Source organism: Hipposideros armiger, unplaced genomic scaffold (genome assembly GCF_001890085.2).
Source record: "Hipposideros armiger isolate ML-2016 unplaced genomic scaffold, ASM189008v1 scaffold_141, whole genome shotgun sequence".
NCBI lineage: Eukaryota > Metazoa > Chordata > Mammalia > Chiroptera > Hipposideridae > Hipposideros > Hipposideros armiger.
In genome coordinates, this window is record NW_017731491.1 from 2,396,034 (window position 1) to 2,415,638 (window position 19,605).

General features: G+C 38.5%; 1 protein-coding gene across 1 annotated transcript in view; it reads left to right on the forward strand.

The window, feature by feature from the left end:
• Nucleotides 1-19,605, forward strand: part of RPA1 (replication protein A1) — a 61,485-nt gene that overhangs the window by 2,923 nt on the left and 38,957 nt on the right. The window contains exons 2-5 of the mRNA XM_019650551.1: nt 8,931-8,981; nt 10,071-10,149; nt 10,798-10,906; nt 17,552-17,640. Coding sequence (XP_019506096.1) covers nt 8,931-8,981; nt 10,071-10,149; nt 10,798-10,906; nt 17,552-17,640 — 328 coding nt within the window. The remainder of the gene's footprint in view (nt 1-8,930; nt 8,982-10,070; nt 10,150-10,797; nt 10,907-17,551; nt 17,641-19,605) is intronic.

Sequence of the window (19,605 nt, forward strand, 5' to 3'; positions counted from 1 at the left end):
AGGGCAGTGTCACTGGCCCTCATATGTGGGATCCGAACCGGGGCCCTCTGGCATCCCAAGCGAGTTCTTAACCATCGCGCCACTCGGCCGGCCCTATTTCATTGATTTTTGCTCTTTTGTTATTTCCCTCCTGCATACTTGGATTTAGTTTGTTCTTTTTCTGGCTTCTTATGGTGGAAGCTTAGATAATTGAATATAAGCATTTAACGCTATAATTTTTTCTCTAAGCATTATTCTAGCTACATATCATACATTTAGATAGATTGTATTTTCATTTTCACTCAATACTTTCTAATTTCTCTTGTAATATTTTTTTCAGCAGATGGGTTATTTAGAACTTTGTTGTTTAACTTCAAGTATTTGGAGGTTTCCTACATATATTAATATTGATATCTAGTTTAATTCCAGTGTTGTCAGATAATGTACTCTGTACGAATTCACTCTTTTAACATTTACTGAGCCTTGTTTTATTGCCCAGCACGTGTATTGTCTTAATGAAAATGTTCCAGGTGTACTAAAAAGAATGTGTATTCTGAAGCAACAGTATTGGCCGGCGAGCCCCTCGGCCTACAGCCTGCCGTGGGGTCCGGCCTACAGGGCAGGAAGGCCGATTTTGGTCAGAAAATGTCTGCCAACATGACTGGTTTCAGGGCTCCTGAGTCCCTAGCTTTGCTCAGATGCTGAAAAAGAACCTGTCAGTTCAGCCATCGGCCCACACAGTAACTACACCCACCACACATTCCTCGGAAAGTTACAGCCTGTCGAATATGGCATCGAAGGTTATACAAGTGACAGGTAATTTTCCAGAACCATAATAAAATACAAACGTGGAGAGAGAAATACTGTGTCAGCCTTGCACCAGTTTGCACAAGAGCAGTGGGTTCAGCTTTACCTTAAGGAAACAGGTAATGTTATTGGGACCATATTTTGCTTTTTGTGCTGTAGTGATAGTATGCAATACAAGACTGGACTGGTATAAAATAAAAAGGAGTCTAGATCCAGTGCAGCAAAATTAGCTCTTGATAAGCTTCTACAATTGGGTGAACCTGAACCTACGAAATTTAGAAACATCGGACCCTCTTCCTGTCCCTTCAGAACCTATTGCTTCCCCAGAACCAGCATATGTTTCAAAAGTATGTTATGAAAGGCGATACATGCAGTATGCAAAGATTTTGCAGATTGTTAAAGAAACATTTCATCAACTAATTTCTACTCATTAAGAATATCTGAAGGGTAGCAGTTCATTGGCTGCTTTTATAGTTAAAGGAGCTGGATGGCAGGAGGTTGTAATTATAGGCACAGGTGAATACAATTACATATAACAGCAAGTGCATTAACGCAAATGGACGGCCGCTCACAGTGGCTCTTGGCAGCTCACACCAGCTGCCGGGCCGCTCACACCGGCTGCCGGCCACACAGGTAGCTTATGGCAGCCCACTGCAGCAGGGGCTGCAGCCTACGCTGTTGCTGGCGACTCATGGCAGCCCAGCTCCAGGTCGAGCTGTTGTTCACCATCTTAGCTGTAGAGGGCGCAGCGTCACTGCCCCTCATGTGGGATCTGAACCGGGCCCTGCTGCTCAGAGCTGGCGTCCCAAGCCAGCTCTTAACCAACGCTCCACTCAGCTGGCCCAAGTCTATGTTCTTTCTGATTATTTTGTCTATTTGCCCTATCGATTATTGAGAGACAGATGTCGAAACTATTAATGATAATGGTGGATTTGTATATTTCTCCTTTTAATTCTGTCAGGTTTTGCCTCATGTATTTTGGAAATTTTTTTTTTTTTAAGATTTTATTGGGGAGTTCAAGGAGGGGAACAGTATTGGGGAATTGGGAAAGGGGAACAGCCAAGTTGTCCTTCAGTCTTAGTTGTGGAGGGTGCCACTAGCTCAGCTCCAAGTCTAGTTGCCGCCCGTCGGCAGCTCAGGGCAGCTCAGCTCAAGGTGCCATGCTCAATGTTAGTTGCGGGAGGGGGGGTGGCGCAGCCCACTATCCCATGTGGGATTTGACCTGGCAACCTTGTTGTTAGGAGCACATACTCTCACCAGCTGAGCCATCCTGCCGCCTGTTGGCAGCTCAGCATCAGCTCAGCTCGGGCGTAGCTCACTGGCCTGTGTGGGAATCAAACCGGCGACCCTGTTGCCCAGAACTCGCACTCTTAACCAACTGAGCCACTTGGCCGGCACTTGAAATTCTTTTTAGGTGCACACATTTTTTTTTCTTTCCATTTTTAGGGTGCACACATTTTTATCGTTGTTGTATCTCCTTCACAAATCAACCCTGTTATTATGAAATGTGCTTTTTTATCCTTGGTGATATTCCTTGTCCTGAAATCTACTTTGCCTGCTATTAATGATACATCTTTTCTTCAGTGTTTTACTTTTAACCTATCTGTCTTTTTATATTTGAAGTGCATTTCATGTAGACAACAAATAATTTGATCTTATTCGTTATGACAATTTCTGCCCCTTAATTGGAATACTTGAACCATTTACATTTACAATTAATATAATTATATGTTTGGGTTTAAGTTTTTCATTTTGCTACTTGTTTTCTTGTCTCATCTGTTCTTTGTTGTTGTTAGCTTTTCCAGACTTTTGGATTGAGTATTTTTATGCTTTAAATTTATTTCTCACAATTTTAGAGGCTGGGAAATCCAAGATCGAGGTGCCAGCAGATTCAGTTCTGTTTGAGGGCTTTCTTCTTGGCTTTCAGCTGCCATCTCATGTGCTCACATGACCTCTTCTTTGTGTGGGGAGAGACAGAGTTCTCGTCACTCTTCTTCTATAAGGGCACTCATCCCATTGTGGGGGCTCCATCCTCATGACCTCTACTAAACCTAATTACCTCCACCAAAGGCCCCACCTCCTAATCCCAGCACACTGGGGATTAGGGCTTCAACAGATGAATTGCGGGGGTGGGGTGGGGGGTCAAACATTCGCTCCATAACACAGTAGTGTTATGCCTTTATACTCTTGAAAAATCATTGAGCCACCTCCCAAGAGCTTTTGTTTTAATGGGTTATATGTACCTTAACACATTTGAAATTATAACAGATCACTTAAAAATATTCATTTAGGGCCAGCCCAGTGGCTCAGTTGGTTAAGAGTTGGCTTAAGAACGTGAACTCTGAGCAACAGGGTTGCCGGTTCCATTCCCACAAGGGCCAGTGATGCTGCGCCCCAAGCTGAGCGGCCAACAGGTGGTAAGATGGCTCAGCTGGTGTAACAACACCTGTTCCATGGTGGGCTAAGACTGAGCTCGGCACATTGAGCTGAGCTGCCCCGCGGGTGGCTCAATGGACAGAGTGCGTGCTCTTAACAACAAGGCTGCTGGGCTCGACTCCCGCATGGGATGGTGGCTACGCCTACCCACAACTAAGATTGAACACAGCACCTTGAGCTTAGAGGCCATGAGCTGCCAATGGCAAGCCAGATGGCAACTGGCGCCCTCCACAAGGAAGATTGAAGAACAACAACTTGGCTGGTCCCCCTCCCCAATTCCCCAAAACTGTTCCCCTCCCCCAATTTCCCAATAAAATCTAATATATATATTATATAATATATGTATTATATAGTATATATATTCATTTAAAGTAATAAACTTATCTGTTAACAAATAACATGTTTTATGAAAAACAGCTATATATTTCAAGACATAGAAAAGTGAAATTGTTTTACATTTTTTCACAATGCTTTAGAATCTGGCTTAGAATACATGACAGCTAGATTTTCATATCTTCTGCATTCATATACTATGTTGTTTTGGTTCAGCTACATGAAGGAAATCTCATTCATATATGCAGTTGGGAAAAGGAGGAGTATTTTAATAGCATTTTCAGGCTTTTGTTTGTTTGTTTTTGACACTCTGATATAATATATATTTGGTCTTTGGTTCCTGGCACAGAGCTCCTAAAACCCTTGGAATTTCCTGAGTAATGTGGATGGGAGGAGCATCTTTTGTTCATAATAAGCCCCTTTCAGCCATACTTGAGTGTATATTAATGAGGTGACTTTTGGTGGACCTCAAGATAGCTTCCTATTGGGGCTGGTTGCCAGGGGAACCAAGCATGTGCTTAGAGGGTTGGAACTTTCAGACCTACATCCTCCCACCCCCTAACCCCGTGCCACCCCTCTTTCCCTAGGCTGTAGATTGAATTCATCAACAGCAGTCAATGATTTAATTGATCATACCTACTAATGGAGCCTTCATAAAAACCCTAAACAATAGGGTTTTTATGTGGATGATGCAACCACATGCCAGGAGAGTAGCACACACCAAACTCCACAGGGACAATCTCCTGTGCTTGGAACCCTTCCAGACCTTGTGTTATATACCTCTTCATCTGACTGTTCATTTGTATTTTTTATAATATCTTTTATAATGAACCGGTAGAGTAAGTAAAGTGTTTCCCTGAGTTCTGGGATTTTGAGAAGGGGGTTATGGGAACCTTCAATTTGTAGGCAAGTTGAACAGAATTGATAACCTGGGGACCCACTGTTTGAGAGTGTTTGAAGTGGTCTTGGGGCAGTCTTGTGGGACTGAGCCCTTGTGGGGTCTGTACTAACTCCGGGCAGTTAGTGTCAGAATTGAATTGACTTATAGGACACCCAGTTGGTGTCCACAGAGAATTGCTTCATGTGGAAAACCCACACATTTGATGTCAGAAAGTGTTTAGAATGGAAAAAACAGTTTTTCTTTAATACATCAATCAAAACTTACCAAATGGTAGTTTCTTAAAAGTGATTTGAAATGTGGAATTGGACTATTTTATATTTTGAATGTATCTTTTAGCTTGCATTATTTGTAACATTATGTATTGGTCATTTTGAAAATATTGGTTTGTTGCATTATGTAGATTCCAAATGTTGACATATTTCATTCAGAACAAAAATTCATGTTTATTAATATCATTTCTAACTTAATCAGAAACGTCTGTAAGTATTGGGAAGCTGTAAAGCTCTCATAGTGGTGAATGTAAGTTTTCAAAACTTCTGGGTTTTACTAGAAAACTTGCTGGCAACAAATAGTGTTAATCGTTTTCCTCAAAAATAGGCTCACTTAGTAAAATTCCCAAGTCTGAATAGCTATAGTTTGTCAGTTGTCCTTTCAAGTAAAAATGATGTTCCATGAAAAATATGCTCATTCAACTCAAACAATTGCACAAGTGCTTTTACTCAGGATGATACCCATACTTCAGTATGTAACAGGAGTACTTTTTGCATACTTCCATATTGTTACATAGAATATTAAATTTGTTTTTTTGGTACTCAAGGGTTAAGATTTAATGTAATAGATAATTATACCACTTCATCAGGACAATTCTTTAGTGAAACTCCTCCCCCCATCATGAGTTCAAGGCAGAAGAATACAATGACTCCAGTAATTGTGCTAAGGCACCAGTAGTTTTACCTACCACTGCTTTGCACCATTAGTACAAATGTCCAGGATAAACCATGAGTTTCAAAAGGGCATTCAACACTTTGAATAGGTCAGTATAATTTGTTTATTCTCAAACATTCACATGAAAGAGGATCTTACTAGATGATTATTTGGTGCTGCTCCCAGATGACTACAAGCAAACCAGCAAGTCTAGCCACAGTCTATAGATTTATCTATTTGTAAGGCAAAAGTAGAATTCTGCAGAAGAGATGTTAACTCAATCTTCATGATGCATCTTGTTCTTTAAGTCAGCAAGTTGCTCTATCATTGGAAAGTGGCACTGCTGTGATTTCTTTTGCTGACTTTTGATCCAGCAGACATTCATCAGTGTTAATGGCAGAAGGTTTTATTAGTCCTTCAGGCAATTTTTTGTTGCATTGAGTGAATGAGAGTAAGAAGGGCAGTATCTTATTTATTATGATGAAGATAGTTTTGAATTTATGGACCCCCTGACAAGGTCTTGGGTCCTCAGATTGCAATATGAGAACTGCTTCAAGGTTGTAGCATGCATCTTTAGCTTATGTCTTCCTTCATATAATATTTTGTCTAGAATTTTTTACTAGATAGTGGACATTATGAATATTACATTATTCAGTGTCTAGATTATGTTTATTTCTTTAAAGAATATTGAGCTGTTCTGGCAGACTTAATTGTAGATAAGCTGATATCTTTGATACTGGAGTGGGTCTAGAGTAGATTTTACTTTGAATCTAGTTAATCCTGTTTTAAACCATGGCCTTTTCTGGGGTTTCTACTGAATGCACCATGTGTTTATTGAGTTCTCTCCACTCTGGCTGGTTGGAGCACAAATATATTATAGCCTGTGTGAACTCCAGTAATTTTTCAGCTTATAGCTCTCTCTTTTTTTTTTAAGATTTTATTGGGGAATTGGGGAAGGGAACAGTGTTGGGGAATTGGGGAAGGAGAACATTGTGTTTTTCCAGGATCCATCAGTTCCAAGTCAAGTTGTTGTCCTTCAATCTTAGTTGTGGAGGGTGCAAGCTCAGCTCCATGTCCAGTCCCACTTTCAGTCTAGTTGCAGGGGTCGTAGTGGGGCAGGGAAGGGGAGGTGCGCAGCCCACCATCCCATGAGGGAGTCAAACCTGCAACCTTGTTGTCAAGAGCTGCTGTGTGGGGGGCTTACCCCACTGAGTAGGATTCATCCCGGCGAGCTCTGGTGCCTGTTGAGACCGCCCTTTGTGTGTGCCACTTGTAGGGCTAATTGGGTGGTGCTCTTCTGTGGCCTGAAGCCAACCTCCAGGTGTGGTGGTTCTAGGGCCTCTTGTGAGGGGCTCCAGTGCAGGCCCAGGTCACCCACTGCCTATGATCGGCTGGGGACTACCTAGTAGGAGTTACAAAGCTATCCATGGTTGTTTGCTGCCTGTGCTAAAGTTGGAGGCACATGGGAGAGGACACGCTGAGAACCAAGGACAGTTGCCACCAGTACTGGGCCTGGGGTAGCTCCTCAAAAAGCCAGGACACCTCGAGGCCTGCTGGTTCCCTTAAAGTTTAGCCACTGATAGAGCCTTGTACGGTATGCAAGTTAAGTGAAGTAGGGTCTCAGAGTCACTAGAGTGGGAAGAGTGGTGGTCACCAGGCTAATGTAAATTCTGGTTTGGTGCCACTTCTGAGCTTGTAACTACTCAGCAAAAGTCTCAGGGCACACTGAGGCCAGTTGCCGCCCTCCTGGGGCCTGCCAGACTCTGATAGTTTTCCAAGAAAGAGTGCAATGCGGGCAGAGAAAGTGCCTCAAGTGTTGGAGAAGTTAGGTGGGGTGGGGTCCCAGTGGAGCTCCCCAGACCAATGACATTCAGATTTGGTTGCGTGGGGGAGGGCCCAACACAGGAAAGATGGCATCTATACCCCTCAGCCTCATGGGAGGACGACCCCTCACAGGAAAAATGGTGACTCCTTCAGCCCTCTCCTCGAAGCCATACACCTCAGTCTGCCCCCTCCCTGTATGCCTCCAACACCTCGAGTCACCATCCCTCCACCGGAGCCCAGGGGGATGCCTACGAGCGAGTCTGTGCATGGGCCATTTAAGAGGATGTCTGGGTTTCCCTCAGCCTTCCGTCCACCCTGGATGTTTGAAATACCCACTGTTTTTCACAGCCAGATGTTGTGGGGGCTCTTCTTTCCAGAACCAGCACTCCCGGCTGGGGAGCCTGGTATGCAGCTGGGGTCCCTCGCTCCTTTGTGGGGAACCTTCGTGGCTGAAATATCCCTCCTGATTCTCAACTGCCACACGGAGTTTTTGGGCCCATTGACGTATCTGCCTCTTCTCCCAGTCTCTATGTGGCTGCCTCTTTATACTTTTAGTTATAGGACTTCTGTTCGGCTAGACTTCAGGTGATTCTCCAGGTTGATTGCTCTGTAATTTAGTTGTAATTTTAATGTGTTCACAGAAGGACACAGGCACAGTGTTTATCTACTCCATCATCTTCAGCTTATAGATTTCTTAATACTTACTCTGCCTGGCCTTGGAGTCTCATTTTGTATATGCACAACTTAGAATTCAGCCAAAGACTCAAGGGAAGCCCTGTGTAGATTATTGAAGCTTCTCTGTGTAGCTCCCTCCTCTCTGGTACTCTGAATCCACGAAATCCAGCAAACTCACCTCCCTGAACCCTGATCTGTGCTCAACAGGGCTGCCGTGTTCTTGGGTTCCCTTCCCTGCACTATGGTCCAGAAAGTACAGAAAGCCACGACCATTGTAGGGCTCACCTCATTTGTCTCCCTTCAGGGATCTCAGTCTTGCTCACTTGTTGTCCAGTATTTGAAAACAGTTTATCTATTTTTTGTCCAGTTTTTTAGTTATGGTTGGAAGAGCTTGTCTGTTATTATTTATTTCAGCCTGAGTCGAGAAGCAGGTCAGGCAACCAGTTTTAACTACTGTTGATTTTTCTGATGTTTACCTTTAAATGATGGCTTTTAAAAACCTGGTTGATAGTTCTTCTGCTTTTCTTTAGAAATTATTTTTATAATTGTTAATAGAGTAAAGATTTAAAATTTAAAAGGTACAAAAGAGGATGCAGTGCAAAGTCTGCCTCGCACATGTGTCCCCCACTCACCCAGTTCCTCTCACAAGAGGCAACCATTATTATATAAACATCTTCTCTTTAAGCCTGAATAATATTCTGTTTTAAGGATTTGTCGTATTTACTTATTTATCTAATTTCCTATTAATGGGCACTTTAATATATATAGGGAATTTAATAATGTAATAATAATAGCGAAATTATTGTGCTGTTGAGTACCGTATGTGATGCCATTATTTTAGATGTAGTGTTTCCTTGTTGGTAAGTATGTATCTTTTATATTTTTATAATTTGTAGAGTAATAAAACTAGATTTTCAAATGATAAGCTCCAAAAAGACTCTTTTAACAATGTTACCTGTAGTTTATTCCAAATGCTAAACTGTACAAATATGTCAAATTTTAATCCTGAGTTGAGGGCATATCTTATAAGAATCTGTTTTTACTCTTTTAGGCCATAATGCAACAGGGAGACACATCTATAAAACCCATCCTCCAAGTCATTGTAAGTACCTATATGTATTTTATGTCAAGCAGTTTTCAAATTTATGTGTAATGATAAAGTACATGTGATGAAGGACATAAATATTTGTTCACTTTAGGGAAATTCTCTCCATCATCACACACAAAAAATAGGCCAGTCCATGTTGTAACCCTGAGAAAGGAACTGGGCTTTTTAAAAAATAGATCAGGTTAGCCAGAGGTAGGCCTTTGGAGGTTCAGATTTGAGGCTTTGCCTCTGTTTGTTCCGCAGTTAATGGATGCTGTAGTGCTACACATCATTTCTACAGCCTCCTTACTTGTCTTCCTGCCCTGAGGTTTATCTTGCTCAAATCTGCCTTATGGATGGCCTCTAGAGAGATCTACCTAAAATGAACTAGTCTGCTTAAAATTCTTCATTAACTGTATCATTCAAGAGGTTCTCAAATTTAGGTGGGAATTTAAAATATCAACAAAAGCAGAATCATGGATCATACCTGCAGATTCTGAGTCCGTAGGCCTGATGGTCTCCCTGTTACTGTCAAAATAGCTGCCAGTCATCTTAAGGCTTATTTCATCTCAAGGCCTTGTTTACATATTTCGCTTAATGCTGCCTCTGATTTCCTTCAGGTTGGGATAAATGTCTCAGCTCTGCCTCCATGTCATTCATTATATGCACACTTCTCTTCTGTCTCTCTGCCTCCATCTCTACCCTAATTGTAAGCCCCTTCAGGGCAAGGACTTTTTTTTTTCATTTTGTATTCTCAGCATGTTTCCTACAATGGTACCTTGCATATATTAGGTACCTTGTTATATATATTTTTTTAGAATTGATTTTCAACCAAATTCAAGTTAGGGGAGAGAGAACACAAGAGTATTGGCAACTCATTTTATTCTCTTTTATATGTGTTTCTTAATGTTAGTGGAGAGAGGTTGGTAGAAGAATCGTCAAATCTAATTTTCTTTTACTTGGATTTTGGAGGTGTCAAGAGAATGGGCAAGCAGTTCGGTTTGTGTTGAGCTAATGGCAAGCCCACTCTCCTGCCACTTAGGGTGTCTCATCCTTGGGGATTGGGCAGACAATCTGGCTAATGAATCAAGTTTTCTGTTCTAGAACATCCGTCCCATTACTACAGGGAATAGTCCACCCCGTTATCGACTGCTTATGAGTGATGGGTTGAACACTCTATCCTGTAAGTATGATGTATAAACCTGGGAATTTGTATTTAAATAATAAAAGCACACCCAACACTTGTGTTGCAATAATTTGGGGCATTCCAGAAGTCTGCATTTGCTTGACTATGCAGTTCACTCAGACAGGATTGCAGCTGGCAGAGAGCATCCCAACAATACACTGGATCTAGTGGAAGGCTGCCACTTGGCTTAATTAATTTTCTCTAACTGGTGCTTTGTGTTTTTCTTGATTAATTTCCCTTAGGATGATATTGACATTTAGTGAATATGATGGGTTAGCTGTCTTATACTTGCCTTTATGGGGTTTTATTTCTGTGTTGGAAGCTTTACAGGGGAGAAAGGAGAGAATTTGCAGAATATATGCTTGCTATCTCTAGTCACGATGTGAAGGACCTAGAAAAGAATTTTTAGTCTTTGTCATGAAACGGAAAAAATGATTTTGGACACTTTAAGAAATACATAGGTTTCAGAGTAGCAGCAGATGTTTAATTAACGCACAGCAAATTTTTCACTATGCAGAGTCTGACTAGTTTTAATTTCAGGAATATATTTAAGGCATTATTTGTCTTTGCTAGTACAGGTGTGATCAACTGTTAGATTGTCATGACTGAAATATTTTGGAGACTAAAATAATCTCTGCTTTTCAGCTTTCATGTTGGCAACACAGTTAAACGCTCTCGTTGAAAGCGAACAATTGTCTAGCAACTGTATTTGCCAGATTAACCGATTTATTGTTAACACGCTGAAAGATGGAAGGTATGTGGTGTGGTTTTTTTTGTTGTTTGTTTTATTGTGTTGTAAGTGGGGACTGATTTTTGAATAGTTCTTTGGAAGCCAGAATTCAATTAGGAATCCAAAAGGCAACGGTGAACTTTCAGCTTAGAATTTATAGCTATTGAATTCTGAACTCAGGTGGCTAAAATATGGCACCAAAGGGAGAGAAATATGGAAACAAATTGGAAATTTCAGAGCAGGGAATTAAAGCAGAATGCAGAACTCTTCTTATTTCTAATCTCTTTAGAAACACTGTTTTTATGATTTTCTCTCAAAGTATCTTAATAAACAGGGGTTACTTATTAGAGCAAAAAATGTATAATTAATGCTGTAATGCTGCCCCTTTTTTGCATTTTTGAATCTTTCATAGTAAATACTTTATCCAGCCAGTATAGAGAATGTTGAGTAACTACAGATGTTATATGCTAGAGATACAACGGTGAACAGAACTGTTATTCACTCATGGGTAACACTGCTAAAATATGGGGTTTTTTGTTGGGGAGTTACTTTATATTCCATGTTTTTCACAAGATTTTAATTTTCAATTACAAAACACATGAGGAGCAAATATGGCAAGAATTCCCATCTTAATAAGGATGTATCAATATATATTACATCATTGTCTGTACATTTCCAAATAACTTTTTTGATTTCTATTTGTTTGCTATGTCTTTATTCTTCTAACTTTCAACCTTTGTGTTATTAATTTTAGATGCCTTTCATAAACAGTATGTTTTAAAATTCAATTTGATATTTAATTAGTGAGTTTATTCTGCCTAATTATTGATTCCCCCCCTTCCCCCTCCCAAATTTTGTGTTTTACTGTGTTCCTGCTTTACTTTTTTCTCTTTTCCTGCCTTGGATTGATTGAGTTTCTTAATTCTCTTTTTTCCCTCTACTGGTTTGTAAGTTATACATTCTATTTATGTTTTCTTTATGGTTACTCTTACACATTAAAAAAAAATCCATATTTGAGTTAGCAAGTATGCTAAAATGGGTTAATATTTTTATCATTTTCCCAAATAAAACAAAGGTCTTAAAATTATCTGTGTTCAGTGTTTTGGCTCAACTTTGTTTTTAGTCCCTCTACTTAGTATATTCTCTTACATAGTCAGTGCTTATTTAGATTTACCCATAGGTTATTAGCTCACCTTTGCCTCATTGATCACACTCCTTCTTTTATAGTTCAGCTTCCATTTTCCAGAACATATTTTAGCAGCTTGTGTAGGGAGAGTTTGCAAATGGTAAAAATCTGTCATCCAAAAATGTCTATATTTGACTGTCAGTTAAAGTAGTTTAACTGGGTATAGAATTTTTGGTTAACATTTATTTCTCTATATCATGTAGTGGTCTCTTCACCCTGATAGAATTTTGTGTCCTTGTTGCTATGTTTTGTAAAACAACTTTTATTATACAAATAATATATGCATAAGTTATAAAACTCACATAAACAGAAAGAGAAATAACTAATCCCGCCCGCTACGTAGAAATAATTATTATTAACATTTTGTTATGTATCCTTCCAGATTTTTTCTATGAATATAAACACTTACGAATATATATTTCCTTTTGAAAAACTTCATAATATATATGGTTTTATAATACCCTCTTTTAACTTTATAATGATCATTTTTACATGTCACTAGGTATACCTCTGTCACATATTACTTAGTATGCCATTATATGAATTTACCATAATTTAGTTAACATTTAAATTATATATATACAGCATTTCACTATTGAAAAATTTTTACCAGTGTTTCTTTGAATATATCTGTATATATTCATATATATATTTATATATATTGTAGGTGTGTTCAATTCTTTTTAGAAAATATGATTATTTTAATAAAATTGATACATAGCATAATGTATTCAAGCAATACAGAAAAGGGTACAAAGAAGGAAAAAATTATCCAAAATTTATACAACCCAGAAATAACCATGTTATCATTTAGTGAGCATTATTCCAGATATCTCTCAGTGCATATTTATCAATGATTGGTGGATAGGTAGAAATAATTTTGAGAGTAAAACGATAATGTAAATACAGTCATACACCGCGTTTCAGTCAATAGTGGAGCACATATATTGGGTTGTCAGAAAAGTCATGACTTATTTTTTCTATGTTTTTCGTTGGGAAAATGTGACATGACTTTTCCAACAACTCAATACAACAGTGGTCCCATAAGATTATAATAGAGCTGAAAAATTCCTATCTATCGCCTAGTGACATCGTAGCCATTGTAATGTCATAGCGTAATGCATTACTTCTTGACCAAGTTATAAAAATATCTTTTAGTTTCCTCAGACACTTCTCTGGGTTTATTTATTTATTTATTTATTTATTTTTTAAAGTTTTTTTTTTAATTTTATTGGGAAATTGGGGGAATGGGAACAGAGCTGGGGAATTGGGGGAAGGGGAACAGACAAGTTGCTGTCGTTTTGTTCTTCAGTCTAGTTGTGGAGGACGTTGCTTCACTGGCCCAAGTTGGCACCATCATTGCGCTCTTCCCAGGCGAGGCAGATCAGTCACCAGCTTCTGGATGGCCACTCACTGCGGCTGCTGGCTTCTCATGCTGGCTGCTGTTTACACATGGTAGCCCATGGCAACCCACTGCAGCAGGGGCTACAGCCTACGCCGTTGCTGGTGACTCACGGCAGCCCAGCTCCAGGTTGAGCTGTTGTTCAGCATCTTAGCTGCAGAGGGCAGTGTCACTGGCCCTCATATGTGGGATCCGAACCGGGGCCTTCTGGCATCCCAAGCCAGTTCTTAACCATCGCGCCACTCGGCCGGCCCTTCTCTGGGTTTTTAAAGTACACTTTAGTTCATCTGAGACTTATTATGATGGAGAAATTTAGCTTAATGTTTTCCAAACGGATAGCTCATATCAAAGGGGCTATAGGCCCCAGTAAAGAGTTTAGGGTTTATTCTGAGTGTGATGGGAAGCCATGGGGTTTTGAGCAGGGGAGTAGTGATATGATCTAAGTTTTAAGAAGTTTCCAAAAGATTATTCTGATAGCTATGTGGAGAATTGACGGTTGGTGGCAAAACTAGATACAGAGAGACTGGTATTCCATTTATCTAATTTATTCTGAGTTTGCCATCTTTTCTATTGATTAGTTTGTCTGTGCTTGTGTCAGTGCCATAGAGTTTTTTTTGTCCCTTTTCCCTCTTTTCTTTGGTAACAGCTTTATTGAGATATAATTCACATACCATACAATTCATCTATTTAAATTGTAAAATGTTTTTTTGTATATTCAGTTGTGCAGCCATTACCACAACTAATTTTAGACTACTTTATCACCCCCTAAATAAATCCTGAACCCTTTAGCTGTCATCCCCAAATTCCCATCCTCCCCAGGCCTCGACAACCACTAATCTACTTTCTATCTCTATAGATTTGTTTATTTTGGGCATTCACATAAATGAAATCATATAATATGTGGTCCCTTGTGACTGACCTCTGCTCACTTAGCATAATGTTTTTTAGGTTCATCCATGTTGTAGCGTGTGTCAGTATTTCATTCCTTTTTATGGCCAAATAAAAATCCATTGTGTGGGGCCTGCCGAGTGGCTCAGCAAGAGTTTGAGCTCTGAGCAACAGCAGTTCGAGTCCCAGCCCGAGCTGAGCAGCCGCTGTGCTGCCAACAGGTGGCAGGATGGCTCGGCTAAAAAAAAAAAAAAAAAATTTAATAATCCATTGTGTGGATATATCACATTTTGTTTATCCCTGTATTTAGACATTGGATTGTTACCACCTTTTTGCTGTCAGGACTAATGTTATAGACATTTGCATACAAGTTTTTGTGTGGACATGTTCTCATTTTCTTTTATATGTATGTTGCAGTAGAATTGTGTGTCAAATGGTAACTTTATGATTAAATTTTTGAGGAACTACCAGACTGTTTTCCAAAGTAGCTACACCAGTTTACATTCCCACTAGCAATCCTATGAGGGTTTTAGGTTGTCCATATCCTCACCAACTCAGATAATTTCATCTGCCATAGTGTTGGCAATTAAACTATCATCGGTAGAATATTTAGTAACTTATAGGTGATGTCTTCCTTTACTTCCCCCCTCACCCAAATTTTCTTGGCAGTTCTATGTTTATTATCATATGAATTCTGGAGTTATATAGTGAAGTTCAAAAAAGACAAAAGTTTTGTTGGAATGCAAAGAATTGATTACATTTATATAGTATTTGATAGTAAGTCTTTTCACTCAAGAATATGGTATGTGAATACCTGTATGTTCCCTCATCCAGCTTCAAATTATCACCTGATATCCTGTTTTATCTATATCCATTCCACATTTATCCTCTTTTATAATCTTGAAGCAAATTTCAGACATCATATTATTTCATCCATAAATATCTTAGCATATGCCTTTGAAAGATAAGAACTCGTTTAAAAATCCCATTTTACACCTAAAATATAAAATATGCTGTCAGTGTTCAGTTCCCATCTATTTGTGTGTGTGTGTGTGTGTGTGTGTGTGTGTGTGTGTGTAAATTATCTGAATCAGGATCCAAATTAAAATTCACACTAACATACGTTGATAGTTTTTTTTTAGTCTCTGTAAATCTGTAGGTTCCTCCTTCATAACTTTTTCCCTCTCGTTTATTTGTTGAAGATAAACCAGGCCATTTGTTCTTTATCCTCATGCAGTTTCTCATTGTCTGGACATTGCTGATTATATCATTATAAAGTTGTAATGTGTCCTTGTCACTTGTGTTTTCTGTAGATTGGGATTGATGTATCCTTTTGTTATGCTGCTGGATTCTTCTTGCTAATATTTAGGATGTATGTATATTACAAGAGAAAACTAGTTTTGTTTTTTTTAGTGTGTTTTTTCTTAGGTTTTGGTATTAGGATAATGCTAAATGATAAGCCTTCCATTTTCCTATGTTCTGGAGTAATTTTGGAAGGTAGCTAAATATCCACTTCTAAATATTTATTGAATAGTTCTTATAGGGAATCTGTATCTAATTTTTAGGAACAGATAGTTTCAGTCTTATTTTATTGAAATAATATAACCTTGATATGAAAACCTGATAAAAGTAGCATAAACTGGGGCCAGCCGAGTGGCTCAGTTGGTTAAGAGCTCGCTCAAGAGTTTGAGCTCTGAGCAACAGTGGTTCGATGCCCGGGCCGAGCTGAGTTGCTGCTGAACTGCCAACAGATGGCAGGATGGCTCAACTAAAAAAAAAAAAAAAGTAGTATAAACTGATCAATTGTATGTAAAAATCCAAAATACAGCCATCAGATCATTTAAAGAATACAACATGATGAAGTTGGGTTATTATTCCCTAAATATTGTTCCAACCTATCCACTTTCTTTTTTTTTTTAATCTCTATTGCCACTCCCCCAATTAAGGCCACCATCAATTCTTTCCTGTTGGGCTCCCTGTCTCCAGTTGTGTTCCCCTAAAATTTTTTCTTCGTGTCGTAGTTTTCTTTAAAATACAAACATGGTCATGACATTCTTAGTCAAGTTTGTATTGAGCAACACTGGACCAGTTGTTGCATTAAGCACTGGAGGATACCTGCCCTCATTGAAAGTGTAGTCTAGTAAGAAAAGTATATAAATAATGAGTATACAATTAAAACACAAATGAATATATAAATAATGAACATATAAATTATATATTAATTAAACCTTAGAGAAGTGATCTGAAGGAAAGAAGTCGTGGCTATAGGAAAGAATATAACAGAAACCTGATCGAACTAAAGATTAAGGAAGTGTCTCTTGAAGAAGTGATGTTTGAGATGAGAGCCAAAACATGAGTATTCGATGAGGCAGAATGAGAGGAGGCCATCCCGGTCAGAAAGAGGCCTATGCAAAGACCTTGTGGCAGAAGAGAATATAACATACCCCAGTAGATGAAAGAAAACAGGATGGCTAGAGTGCAGCTCTGGTGTGAGATGAGCAAGGCCAAACCATACAGAGTCTTGTGGGCCAAGTGGAAGGTTTTGGCCTATGGTCCTTGGGCAGTTACTCTGAGGTTTCAATTAGAATTTAAAATAGGTCAAAGAACTAAGTTATTAAATAATTATTACATTAAAAAATATATCTACAGTCATGGAGGAGGGGCGTTATCACTTTGTGAGGGGTGTAAGTGTCTAGTATGTTGCTTTGTACACCTGAAACTGATAAAAAAAATATATATATATATCTATATATCTATATATATATATCTACAGTCATACTGGTTTTCACCAGGAAAAGGTAATTGTTTAGATAAGTGTTATGTTTCTGAAAACAAATCACCTCTTGTTGTGCCACATATTCTTGTATCTAATAATCTAAATTCTTATGTCATTTGTTCCTTGAAGATATGGTATGTAGTAAGGACACTGCATTTTAATTAAGGGACTAGATGGGAAATGAAAACCCTATGATCGTAAAAAGCCTTGATAATGATGCAGTGAAAGATTAAGAGAAATATTTATGTAGGAATTGCTATCATATATTTCTCAAGTTATTCAGTAATGAAAACCAGCTGACAAAAGGAAATCATTTTATCAAAATGATTATTGGGGGAAAGCTTTTTATGTAGCTTGTCATTTACAGGGCTCTGAATTTATTTTTTCTAACTTGTTTCTATTTCTTTGTCTTTGTAGGAGAGTAGTTATTTTGATGGAGTTAGAAGTTTTGAAATCAGCTGAATCAGTTGGATTAAAAATTGGCAATCCAGTGGCCTATAATGAAGGTAAGATGCTTTTTATAGGTTTATAGCACTCAATTGAATACCTCTTTATAGATCTGGAATTCTACCTTTTGGGTTCAGTTTGAGTTGTTAGTTTTAATAAAACTAGTGATTTGGGGGTCTAGGAACCAGGTTCTTTCAATTTTTTTCATTACTGAAGAAATGATGGTAAGAGCCCATAAAAGAAAAACTTCTGTTTTTCTCTTTACTCAACATTCACGCTTCTGGCACTTCTGTAACTAGAGGAGTGGGTTGTTTTCCTCATGCTAAGCAAGTCTCGAATTCTCTGTGGATGCCCAGCGGAGAGTCCTACAGTTCAGTTCAGTTCAGTTCTGATATCACCTGCCTGGAGTTAGCATCAGATCCCACAGGGAAAGGCCTCAGGCCTGCAGGACTGCCTCCCCCCAGAACAGTTACAGCAGACAGATTCTGCCAGTGCATTTGTAGTCTAGGTTGGGGCTGGGAGATAAGAGTCCTGGTGCTTCCAATTCTGCCATTTCCCCAGAATCCTCTCCACAGTGATTGTCTTTTTTTTTTTTTTAGCTGAGCCATCCTGCTACCTTTTGGCAGCTCAGCGGCTGCTCAGCTCGGGCTGGACTCGAACCAGTGATTGTCTCTTGATAATGATTTTGATTTTCTTGTGAACGTCTGTAGAAAAGCATAATGAAATTAGAAAAGTTCCATTAATTTAAACAAGATGGACAATAATAGTTTTAGAAAAAGCCAAAGAATCTTTAATCACTGACCCCATAAAAGGAGAAGGCTTATCTGCCCCTCCGCCGAATCGAATAAAAATAAAATTAGAGCCTCACTGTCACCAAAATAAATTCCAGGTCTGTTTAAAAAGTTAGAAAATGAAACCATCAAAAAAAATTTTTTAAAAGAGGATGGGGCTACATAAATGAATTGGAGTAATTCACAATGAATATTTGATTACATTGAAATAAAATGTTATATGTTAAAAATAGAAAGTATGTAAACTTAATCTAGGATAAAATAGTTACAAAAGATAGGACTGATAAAGGGTTAATACAGTCATACCTCAGAGTTATTTCAGGTACGGTTCCAGACCACCACGAGAAAGTGAATTTTTTGTTTTCCAGTGCATATAAAAGTTATGTTTACTCTCTACTGTATTCTGATAAGTGTGCAATACATTGTGTCTAAAAAATGTACAAACCTTAGTTAAAAAATACTTTGTTGCTAAAAAAAAGTTAACCTTCATCTGAGCCCTCAGCAAGTTATAATCTTTTTGCTGGTGGAGGGTCTTGCCTTGATACTCATGAAAACGCTGTTATCTGCAAAGTGCAATAAAATGAGGTATGCCTGTTTCGTTAGTATTTACTGAATTTTTTTACAAGAAAAAATTATTAAATGCATTGTTTATATTAGCTATTTTAATTATATATGTGACATTTAAAAGTTTTTAAAAGACTTTCAGGTCAGTGTAAAGATGCTGAAAATTTTATATGTGACTTAACTTATTTGAAGTCTTCCACTGTGCATTTTCTCCTCTTTCCCATATTTCTCAATAGGAAATTAAGTACATTTGTTTTTTTAAACTCGGAGACAATTGCATTCTCTCTGTTGCTCCTAATAGAAAAAGGTGGTTTCCACTGAAGTACACTAATTCACAGTCTTACTTTAAATTTATTGAATGTAGTTCTTCAGTTTATCCTTAAGTATTGGTGTTAGTTGGGCTTTTGCTTAAGGATAAATAGAGTTGATCCCAATAATTCTTGTGCTGGAGGTAAACGGCATCCTGTCTTCCTATCTGGAGATCAGTTCTAGCCTTCAACTAAGTGGAGTAGTAGAAAGAAAGGAAAGGAGAGTTTGAGAAGCTCAAGCCTGAACCCTAGGAGACCATTCAACACAATAACATAATGTTAGAGATAGAAGGAACTTTTATTTTATTATTATTTTTTTATTCAGTTTTTAAAAAGCTACTTTTAAACTGTTCTCTCTTTT